General features: G+C 38.2%; 1 protein-coding gene across 2 annotated transcripts; it reads left to right on the top strand.

The window, feature by feature from the left end:
* The first annotated feature begins 624 nt into the window (after positions 1-624).
* LOC149819907 (putative magnesium transporter NIPA3) lies at positions 625-11,461 on the top strand. Of its 2 annotated transcripts, none has more exons than XM_089982476.1 (9): positions 625-823; positions 931-987; positions 1,487-1,577; positions 1,682-1,842; positions 1,929-2,056; positions 2,171-2,308; positions 9,581-9,673; positions 10,551-10,668; positions 10,804-11,461. In XM_089982476.1, the coding sequence occupies exons 1-9, from the start codon at positions 697-699 to the stop codon at positions 10,884-10,886; spliced, it is 996 nt and encodes a 331-aa protein (XP_089838602.1). In that variant the 5' UTR covers positions 625-696; the 3' UTR covers positions 10,887-11,461. The 2 variants fall into 2 exon arrangements, with proteins under 2 accessions (XP_089838602.1, XP_089838603.1); XM_089982477.1 differs by having other exon boundaries at positions 664-823; positions 1,508-1,577.
* Positions 11,462-11,868: the final 407 nt, after the last annotated feature.

Below are 11,868 nucleotides of genomic sequence, written 5' to 3'. Positions count from 1 at the left end.
CCTCCAGCGGCAGTAACGGATAGTTGTTTAGCTATGTTTTGTTGTAGTGGTCGTTAGATATTTTTGAATAAAAAGTGCAACAGGTTTGGATCAAGATGGTGGGGGGCCAGTCCTCTCTTTTGAGGTCCACCATACGGCGGGCTAATTAAAGTTTCTGATGGATTCTTAAGAAAGAAAAAGAAAAAAAGGAAAATCTCCCACTAGAAATGATACAGGCAACTTTTTTTCTGCTTTCTGTCATCAGTTGCCAAAGTGGAAAGCCTTATCATTTTCCTTCCATTTCATTTGACCCCCACAAAACGAATTTCTAGCTGCTAGGACAACCAAACACTTTTTAACCAAAAAAAATAGTATTAAAAAATGCCAACTGGATTTTTCATATCCAAACAGCTCCTGATTGTTTCCCACGAGACAGTAACCCCTTAAAGTCCCCTCAGATTGGAATATCAAAAGTTACGGGCCTGATTTTGGCATTTATCTACACTAACACACAGAAGTGACAGAACAGAAACGTGATTAGAGAAGAAGAAGACAAGGAAATTTATATGATTCTAAAACGGTAGGCAGTAAACAGAAAAAAAATTAAAAAAAGTAATAAACAGAAAAAGAAAAGGAAAATTTATTGGAGAGAGAGAGGCTCAGAGCAAGAGTTTCTGAGGGGAATGAAGGAGTGCAGAAGGAGAGGAGAGGATCGACATGTCTGTGTCTACAGATAATATCAAAGGCTTCACTTTAGCCCTTCTCTCAAGTGGGTTCATCGGTGCGAGCTTCATCATCAAGAAGAAAGGTCTCAGGCGGGCAGCTGCTTCTGGGGTCCGGGCAGGTGGGTACTATCGAATTGGGCTCTTGATGCAGAGGAAATCCTGAATTCTGGTTGAATTTGACGTTTTCTTAGTTGGGTGCTTTTCCTTTTGTGCGTGGTTGTTGCAGGTGTTGGTGGGTATTCCTATCTTTTAGAGCCTCTATGGTGGGCAGGCATGATTACAAGTAAGTTGCGGTTGGTCTATCATTGTTTTGTTTGGACTAGGAAAATGGGTTTAAATGGTTTTGTTTGGTCTTCTTTTCTTTCTTCTTGGTATTGTTTCATTACTTGGTAATTTTGTTAGAATTTGTGATTCAAAATTCATAAAAATCGGGTTCTTTGTGGAGTTTATTGAGGAATTATGCTCCTTCTCTTGGTATAATTTTTTATGGTCATTGCCCATTTTGTTGGTTATGTTTCTTTCTATTCATTATTTGTTTTTATGGTTGATTAAACATGGGGGGTTAGTTGGTATTGCCATCTTCACTTATTTGGTTAGTTGGTTTTGTCTGTGAACCGAAACTGTAACTATCATATTAGCAACTGAATGATGGGATCCTCATTAATATGATTATATTCGTGCTTCATGTGGTGCATTTAGTTCAAAGCTTAATGATTTTGATGCCTTGTAGACATCGCTATAGATATCTGAGCTTTTTTTTGGGGGCAATGGAATTGATCTAGTGATTGTGGGGGAGGTGGCAGATTTTGTTGCATATGCCTTTGCTCCTGCAGTCTTAGTTACTCCACTTGGTGCACTAAGTATAATTGTCAGGTAATTTATGGTTTTTTCCTTTTAATTTTAAGATTGACTTCTTTTGATTTCCCTTGCTAATGAAACGCTATAATGGTTGTAATGGCTCCATCATGATGGAGTAGCGCTGTGTTGGCTCACTTTATGCTGAAAGAGAGACTGCATCCGTTAGGCATGCTGGGATGTGTAATGTGCATTTCTGGTTCCGTGATAATTGTCATTCATGCGCCACAAGAGAGCTCGATTACTTCTGTTCAGGAAATATGGATCATGGCGACCCAGCCTGGTTTGCAATATCTTCTGACCTTATTGATTCCTGGAATCATGCTTGCTTAAGAAAATATTAAAGCTGACTCGCTGTTCTTGGTTCAGCTTTTCTGCTTTACGTTGCATCAGTCATCATGTTTGTTCTGGTGCTAATCTTCCATTTTGCACCTCGTTGCGGAAATACAAATGTGTTGGTCTTCACAGGGATCTGTTCTCTTATGGGCTCTCTTTCGGTATAGTTTTAAATTGTCTATGCTTCATCGCAAACATCTTTTATATTTTAATAAATTGTGCCTACAAAAATCATGCACCTAGTGCATCTTTTGCTACTTTATGTCTGCCTGCAGGTTATGAGCGTCAAAGCTCTAGGAACTTCCTTGAAGCTAACCTTTGAGGGCTCCAATCAGTTGATTTACCCTCAGACATGGTTCTTTATGACAGTAGTTGTTACATGCGTCCTCATGCAGATGAATTACCTTAACAAGGTCAGTGAGGGATCCTTTATTCTACTTCTGCAGACTGCTGTCTGTAATAGCAATAATGCCATGAATTTTTATGGGATCCACAGATTAGTTGTCCATTTTTTCTGCTAGATAATTGAAAATAAACTTAGAAATATAGTGCTTATAAGAAATCATGGCACCAGTTTGCAGAGAACCACAAATTCGGGAGCTGAGATCTGAAATTCATTCAAATAATCTTTGATGACTCTTAGTTGACTAATGACCTTGTTTTTCTCTAGCATCTTATCTATACATGTGGTTCCTTTTTTGTTTGCTTAAAATTGCACACTACAAAAGGACACGATGAGGTATATCTCTTCCAAATGCTTAAATGTAAAAATCTGTGTTTCTCTTCTTGATAGGTGCATATTTCTGAAATCTAAGCTGCGAGGCAAATTCTGCATTTTAGGTTTTAGGAGAGCATATCATAGATATGGCTGCATGGTGGAGCCAATACATGGTTGTTTTATTGACTTGTAGCTATTCTCGTGTGTAAATGTAATTATTTTCTGTGTTGGCATAATCTTTTGTTGCTTCACTAGTTAACCAACCTCTTCATAGTCTAGAAAACTGTATTTGTGAAAAATCATTAGATGTATTGGGTACTTTTCACATGGATCCTTATGTTGTTCTATGCAGTCAAACAATGCATGAGCATCACCTCAGTGCACAACTCCTCAATCTATAGGGCCAAAATTAGGGTGTTTGCCTAGGTTACTTTTAAGCTGTCAGACTGGGATTTTCATTGAACTCCACAGTTCCTCAGGTGCATTAAACTGTGTCTAACTTCTTGCAGTTACACGTGTTTCCCTTTACTTTTTAAGAAGTACATTTTTTTTAAAGGAAATTATAAATCATTATGATATTGACGAGGCATCAGTGAAGGAACAGAAAATAGAACACGAGATGGTAAGCAGTTCACTGTCGCATCACTTTTAAATCCCATGAGCATTACCATGCACCAAAAGCTGAAGGGTAATTAGGAACTTGTTCCCCTCACATGCACAGAGATGTAGAAGATCTTGAGAGAAAGAATGGAAAATGTTGTAACTCATCTCTTTTCAGATGTTTCATCAAGGTAATGCATGCCACTGGGTCAAGAACATTATTTCTATCCAAAATTAGAAACGGGTTGTTAGAATGAATGTGCAGATTCCAAGTAAAACAAAAGAATAGGCAAGACGCAAAAAAGAGATTTGCAATATTCTAACCCTCTACCAATGTGTATTCAATGGCTTACTGTAGGATAGCCTTCTCCATAGGTTATCATTTGTACTTGAGCAGCCCTTCGCCACCATACGAAAGAAAGACCATTTAACTTTTTCAACTCAGCAGTTATTGACTCTATAAATTGTTTTCATCATAAAAGGTCATTAGCTATTTGCTAACTGTATGGTAAATTCCTTAAGCACTTTTAGCCAGAAATTGTGAAGTGCATGGCTATATCATTTTGAGATGCAAGGCAATATATTGGAATTATGTAACTGGATCTATCAAATGGACCTTGACTACTGAAGGTTTTTAGGTTGGGGCTGAGAGAGATTTCTGATGAAGCTCTATGTGTTCTGCAAAGTTGGATATGTTGGTGGTTGTTAACGTATTGTACTCTTATAATGACAGTAATCCTTCTCCAAGTTCCCTGGTGAAATGGAAGTGCGGTAAACAAAGAGACCTCTTTGGCAAGAAATGTCAGATGCAACTAGAGAATTGTAAAGTGGCAGTAGCATGAGTTATGCATGAAAAGTTTAATTAAAGTTGGATACACATGCAGACACAGTAACTGGTACCTGTTTATGGAAACTCAGGAGTAGGGTTGGTAAACGAGCCAAATGAACCAAACACAGCTTGTTTGGGCTTGGTTCTTTTTCCAGCAGATCAATCTCGGGCTTGGGTCTAGGTGAGCCGAGCTCAAGACAGGCAAGCCAATTCCGAGCTGGCTCATGTAGAAAAAATGACTCCTTTCCAAAGATGATTCGAACACCAACTCTCTTGAGCACAAGTCATAACGTTTGACCAAACTTCCAGAACCACTTTTTGTGACATATTTCATATGTATATTATAGATAGTCTCTTCTTACGAGCTCATATGAATCAAGCCAAAATGAACACCCTTTGTTCGTATTCAACTCCTATATGTTACACAAGCAGTTTGTGGCTTGGCTTACCATCTACACGAGCTAATCATGAATGGGTCCAAGATAAGCCGAACCACGAGCTGCTTGGTTCATTTCCCAGCCCTACTCAGGAGGATCACATAGAAGTATGAATTAAACAAGAATCCAGAGATTCAAGGTCTTAACTCATCTTTTGTTGGCATATGCTACACGAGCAGTTTGTGGCTTCGCTTACCATCTACACGAGCTAATCATGAATGAGTCCAGGACAAGCAGAACCATGAGCTGCTTGGTTTGTTTCCCAGCCCTACTAAGGAGGAGCACATAGAAGTATGAATTAAACAAGAATCCAGAGCAGGGGCGGCTCAAGAGAAGTTGAGGCCTCAGGCATATTTCATTGGATGCCCATATTTTTCCATATTTTTTTTTCATTGGAGGCCCTCAGCATGTGAAATATAAGCATTATATATTTTTTTTCATTTAAGGCTCTAGGCGGTGGCCTCAAATCTCAAAGAAGCCAGCCGGCCCTGATCCAGAGATTCAAGGTCTTAACTCATCTTTTGTTGGTTGGTCATCCTTCCTATTTTCTTGCAGTCAAGGTTGATCAACAACAACAACAACAACAACAACAACAACTACGCCTTCATCCCAAAACAATTGGGGTCAGCGATATGAACCAAAAAAGAAATTCATTTTGGGTCTTCCACATGAATCCTTTTCCTCCAATCATTTCTATCCAACGCCATGTCCTCGGTGAGGTTCAAAGCATTCATATCCTTTCCTATCATCTCCATCCAAGTCTTCCTAGGCCTACCCCGACCTCTTTTAACTAATATATTTTCCCATTTCTCCAACCTTCTAACTGGAGCATCATTAGGCCTTCGCCGAATATGTCCAAACCACCGTAAACGATTCTCTCGCATCTTATTTTCAATGGGTGCAACACCTACCTTCTTACGTATCTCTTCGTTCCGAATCTTATCTTTTATTGTATTTCCACACATCCATCTAAGCATCCGCATCTCAGCTACACTCATTTTTTGAATATGATGTCTCTTGGCAGCCCAACATTCCGTACCATATAGTAAAGCGGGTCTAATAGTCGTCCTATAAAACTTTCCCTTCAACCGCAATGGCATTCTACGATCGCACAGCACTCCAGTAGCACTTTTCCATTTCATCCACCCAACCTTTATCCTATGATTTACATCTCCATCAATTTCTCCATACTTTTGAATGATGGATCCCAAATATTTGAAATAATCATTCACCGGTATATCTTGCTCACCAAGCTTCACTACACTCCCATCACTACTTCGTTGCTTACTAAACCGACATTCCATATATTCAGTCTTACTCTTACTCAACTTAAAACCTCTAGCTTCCAATGTCTGTCTCCATAATTCTAACTTAGCATTAACCCCAGCTCTAGACTCATCAATCAAAACAATATCATCAGCAAACAACATACACCACGATACATTTTCTTGAATTGATCTCGTAAGCTCATCCATCACTATCGCAAATAGGAAAGGGCTTAAAGCAGATCCTTGATGTAACCCAACCGTTATCGGAAAATTGGTTGTCACCCCTCCACAAGTGCGGACATTGGTTACTACTCCTTCATACATATCTTTAATTATACTAATGTACTTGAGAGAAACACCTTTCTTCATCATTGTCCACCAGAGAACGTCCCTAGGTACTCTATCGTATGCCTTCTCTAAATCAATAAAAACCATATGCAAATCTTTGTTCCTCTCTCTATATCTTTCAATAAGTTGTCTAAGAAGATGTATAGCTTCCATAGTTGATCTTCCAGGCATAAAACCAAATTGATTCTCCGATATCATGACAACCTTCCTCAACCTAGACTCAATCACCCTCTCCCAAAGTTTCATAGTATGACTCATGAGTTTTATACCACGATAGTTTGTGCAATCTTGTATATCACCCTTATTCTTATATAAAGGCACCAAAGTACTCTTCCTCCACTCATTAGGCATCTTATTTGTTCGCCAAATCAAGTTAAAAAGATTTGTCAACCATTCTAAACCTTTCTCTCCCAAGCATTTCCAAGCCTCGATAGGTATACCATCTGGGCCAACTGCCCTTCTTGATTTCATTTTCTTTAAAGCCTCTGCAATTTCTTTCTTTTGAATCTTGCGCATGAAGTCACGATTTATCTCATGAAAAGGAATGGAGAAGTCTCCAAGATCTTGAGCATGACTATCATTAAATAGCTTATCAAAATAATCTTTCCATCTCTCCTTAATCTCCTCATCTTTGACTAAAACCCTTTGCGTTTCATCTTTGATACATCTAACCATACCCAAATCCTTCAATTTCCTATCTCTCATCTTTGCAAGCCTATAAATATCCTTCTCGCCTTCTTTTGTATCCAACTTGTCATAAACCTCCTTATATACCTTAGCCCTCGCGTTTCGAACAACTTTTTTAGCTTCCTTCTTTGCTATCATATACTTCTCCAAATTCTCATTATCACGACTCTTACTTAGATTTCTATAACACTCTCTTTTAACCTTAATAGCTAATTTGACATCCTCGTTCCACCATGATGTATCCTTACCTAGTGGTGCACCGCCTTTAGACTCACCCAATACCTCCTTAGCTACTTTTCTCATACCACCCGCTATCTTATTCCACATTGATTCTGAATCCTCCTCGAGACACCAATCAACTTCCTTAACTACCTGCTCTACAAACATTCCTTGTTTAGCTCCTTTCAGTGCCCACCACTTAATTCTAGGATCTATCCTATGTCTATCCCTTTTGCGTCATTGTCTAATTCTAAGATCTAAAATTAAGACTCTATGTTGTGTAGCTACACTTTCTCCTGGTATAACCTTACAATCGATGCAACAACCCCTATCTCTCTTTCTAAGTAGGAAAAAATCTATCTGACTCGTATTAACCCCACTTTTAAATGTTACTAGGTGAGACTCCCTCTTCTTAAACCAAGTGTTTGCTAAGATCATATCATAGGACAAACAAAAATCTAAAATCCTTTCTCCACTTTCATTTCTTTCTCCTATACCATAGCCTCCATGGATATTCTCAAATCCATCCCTACTAATGCCTACATGTCCATTAAGGTCACCGCCGATGAAAAGCTTTTCTCCATAAGATGTCTCTTGTACTACTCCATCTAAATCTTCCCAAAATTGATGCTTAATGGAATCATCTAAACCTACTTGAGGTGCATAAACACTAATAATATTAATAATATCCGTACCTAATACTAATTTAATAAGTAAAATTCTATCACCCTTCCTACGGACCTCAACTACATTATCTATAAACTGACGACTCATAACAATCCCTACTCCATTCCTATTCCTATTTATTCCTGTATACCAAATCTTATATCCCCAAGGTTCTATCACTTTAGCTTTCTCACCTACCCATTTGGTCTCTTGAAGACATAAAATATCAATCTTTCTCCTACACATAACATCTACTAACTCTACCAACTTACCAGTTAAAGACCCTATGTTCCAAGTGGCTAACCTAATTTTATCGTCTTGGACTAACTTCTTTACCCCCACCCGTCCAACAAAGTGAGGGAACCCTTGCCTATTTGACACCACACCCGGGCGCCGGTGTGACGCGTCGCTTCTGGGCGACGACCTAGCAACCCTTGCACATTTATCACTGCCTCCGGGCCTAGAGAGTACAGCGCGTCGCTCAGTAGGGAACGCCCCAACGAAATTCTCATATTGGTTCATTTTCATAGGATATGACAAAGTTTTTATGCTGGCTGTCACAGGCCTACCGCAACCCTCCTCCTTTATCCGGGCTTGGGACCGGCAGTGTATAACTACACAGGCGGAGTTTGATCATGCCAGTAATACCCAAGTAAATAAAGGACTTTACTTGTAAATTCTTGTGAATTAATCAAATATTAACTGGAATAAGGTTTGGGGTGTTAAAAGTGCCAACATGAAAGACAAACAAGTAGGGGTGTCCATCGAGGCAGCCCGGCCTGACCTTGATCCTATTAGGGTCCGGCAGGCCCAATGTCATTTTTGAACCACTGAAAGCCCCACCTAACTATATCAGGTTGGGCTCGGGCATTAAGATAATACCCGAAACCCACCGAACACATATTGGGTCAGGTCAGATCTGGCCAACCCAACCCATGGAATACACTGACTGAAGAAACGGGTGCGGACCTCAAAAAGAGGCCCAGGACGGGTACCCGAGAGCCTGTCCAGGTACCTGGCCCATTGGCCACCCCTACAGACAAGGTTAGGAAGTGATTATTTGCTAGGAAATTTTTTAGTCGGGCATAGGTGTGAGGGTTAAATCAAGCAACTCAATCATTTATGTGATAAATTGGCTGATGGAACACCCTTCTCATTAGTGTCTCTTCTCAATGATTGTGAACATGCACACTGAGAAGGAACCATAATATGCAAGTGTAGGAGAGTAGTGAGAATAGGGACAGCTAATACGACCCCTAGATCACAGATGGGTTTATCATCTTAAACTGTTTCTTTACCCAATATAAGGCTTTGAATGACAGGCTATATTTGGTGTAATTTTTGTTCCATAAAATTGTATTTGGATGCATTTTCTTCTGCAACTCATTTGTTGAACTTTAATGAAAGGGCAATATTTAACAAAGCTAATAAGAAATATATAAAAGAAATGTAAACCTATAAAAAGTTCTTGCCCATATGTTTTTACAAAATTTGGCAGGGGTTCTTTTATTTGGGCACAATGGATTGAATTTGCTCTAAATCTGATACTAAGATCATGTGAAAAATGCATGATATTCATACTTTGACAGCTTCAGTGTATTTCTGTTATTTGTGGATCCGTTTGTTTGACTGTGATATATGATGTACTTAGTTTATACCAGCTGGAACTGAAGCTCATATATGTAGTCCACAAAAAGAAATAATTCACAGATTCATATATCTTGAGGAAAAATCAGAAGAGTATGTTTTGAGAAAAGAAATAAAAGGATGGCATAGATTAAACTTATTTATGTTACTGCCCAGTATTTGTAACATGGAAATCTTGATGCTGTTGAGACTTTTCAGTAATACTAAAATTAAATTCTCCTTTTCTAGCTTTAACATTTGTTTGCATGTTAAATTACATTTTTCAGGCCCTTGACACCTTTAACACATCTGTGGTGTCTCCAATATATTATGTGATGTTTACCACGCTTACCATCCTTGCAAGTGTCATAATGTTCAAGGTACATTTTTTTCTTTTCCTCCTTAAAAGTAGAAAAGTTGTAAAGGCAGCTCTGTAGATTATTCCTGTTCTGGCATCACCTTTGCTGGTTATTGCTGCAACCAAGCTTTTACTATTTTTGTATGAAGTAGTCAAGCCAGGAGAAGTGGTTGCCCTAGCTTGACAGGCTTGAGTTCATTTTGAATGGGAAGTCTGCATGCAAGACAATGTTATCTGTATTGTACCGTCTCTTATGATATGATAAGCAGTATCACTGGATCGGACCTCAGACTGACATGATACTGCATCAAATATCACCAGTTTCCAATTATCGGACTGTACCGTATAATATGGTTATGCACCGTGCTGTACAGTATGATGCACTCATTTTATTATCATTTTTGACATGGGTGACAAATTTACGTAGATTTGAATTTTTTTTCTTATTTAATGCAACACTTAATAATAATTATTTTGTTTTGTTAATTATTACATATCATTTTGCATGTTTTACTAGAGTGCATATGTATGTTTAATTGATCATAATGCTTAAATTTTACTTCTTTTTTTCTAGTTTTTCTGTTTTTCAAGATTTTTCTTATTTTTGGTGTATTGTTTTTTTAACTTTTTAAATGTGTCTTTTTCCGTATCTTATAAAATGATGTGATACGATATGGTACTATACACCCCATATCCCTAGCTCTTTCGGTACAGTTTCTGATATTCTTTTTACAACATTGGTGCAAGATCTATCTTTGCATTCTAGTTTGTGGAACTACAATGTCATAAAAACACTATATGATACATTTTCACAGTTTTTCACTGAGAATAAGATTTGAACTTTGAGAATTCTGGTTGGTTTAGTGCCTTCATTGTTTTTCTCTAATTGCCTGTTTCAGGATTGGGATGGCCAAAGTGGAGGAAGCATCATTTCTGAAATATGTGGATTCATTGTAGTGCTGTCAGGCACAATTTTATTGCACGTCACTAAGGACTTTGATAGGAATTCTTCGTGGAGTATGTGTTGCATTTATCATTTATTCAACATAAACAACTAAAAGTATCAACGCATTCTTCATTAACAGGTTACTCATTTGTTTCTCATGGTTTATTGTCATGTAAATTATGCACCATTATCCCCGTCTTTATCAGCCCGTCTCTGCCACGGAAATGAGGAGTTAAGGAAGCACTCTGAGGATGAAGAGATTGGCTTGGGGAGGCAGGAGTTGTACTAGAAACTATGGTGTAAAATCTTGAAGGATTATTGGATCATGTTTTTCTTGATGTTCCAGGTGGAAATGCATAACTGGAAATTAATGCATCAACATGGTAAATGCTGAAAGAATGTTGAGAACTGGCCAGAGTTCTTGGATTCAGTACAATTTACAAAGTGATTGGAGTGTGATAACATCATAGGCATCTTCATCAGCTATTCCATTGGTTGTGTTGGGAGGAATCATGGCTTTGAAAATTATGATAATTTGCAGGAGCAGGATCTACATTTGTTATTCTATATTTTCAGAGCTATTGATTTCCAAAAGGAGGTTGGATTATCACTAAACATTTATGCAGTTGTTTATGAAGATTCCTATGATTCTGAGAGAATCCAAAGTCAGTCATGATTCATGAGTTTCCAATAAGGGTCACCTCAGTAGATTTTTATCATGTACACTTCTATTTACAAGTATAATGAATAACAGTGGCTGAGGTGGTTTTTAGCGAATTTCTTCATGTAATAAACTATCTGCACTGAAAATGATTCTTTGAGCCTATTTGAGTTGTGCTTCTTTGTGGGGCATGTTTTTATAAACTTGCAGTGCATGCAAATGCAGATTCCCCTAAGACTGGTGTATGATTGACGTGAAACATAATTCCAACTTTTCCCAGTTCAGTCATGCAAATGAAATGCCAGCTAAATGTTATCATTTTTTTTTCTGTATTTGTGGATTAAAGAATCGATCTTCATGGCTAACTTTTGTAACAAAGTACCTTTACTTTGCTGTTTCAGGTAACTTTGTCGCATTCTGAATTAGTAGAAACTGAAAATGAAATGCTGATTTGAAGTTCTCCCCCAATCATGATTCTGTACACCAGATCTGAAATATAATGTGAGTAATTGGTCTGTAGACAGATATGGACCACTTCAAAAAACTCACCTCTGCATCTGACTGCAGGCATTTGAGCTTGTAGGCGTGTTTACTATTGTTTGTTTACATG

The sequence above is a fragment of the Nuphar pumila genome, chromosome 12 (assembly GCF_984573655.1).
Source record: "Nuphar pumila chromosome 12, dmNupPumi1.hap1.1, whole genome shotgun sequence".
Classification (NCBI taxonomy): domain Eukaryota; kingdom Viridiplantae; phylum Streptophyta; class Magnoliopsida; order Nymphaeales; family Nymphaeaceae; genus Nuphar; species Nuphar pumila.
The sequence above is the reverse complement of the archived record's forward strand: the minus strand, read 5'-3'. Positions and strand labels throughout refer to the sequence as shown.

Coding starts and splice junctions, on each gene's coding strand:
- LOC149819907 (XM_089982476.1), top strand. CDS start 697: ATGTCTGTGTCTACAGATAATATCAAAGGCTTCACTTTAGCCCTTCTC. Junction 2,309..9,580: donor AGATGAATTACCTTAACAAG/GTCAGTGAGGGA, acceptor TACATTTTTCAG/GCCCTTGACACCTTTAACAC. Junction 10,669..10,803: donor TGATAGGAATTCTTCGTGGA/GTATGTGTTGCA, acceptor CGTCTTTATCAG/CCCGTCTCTGCCACGGAAAT.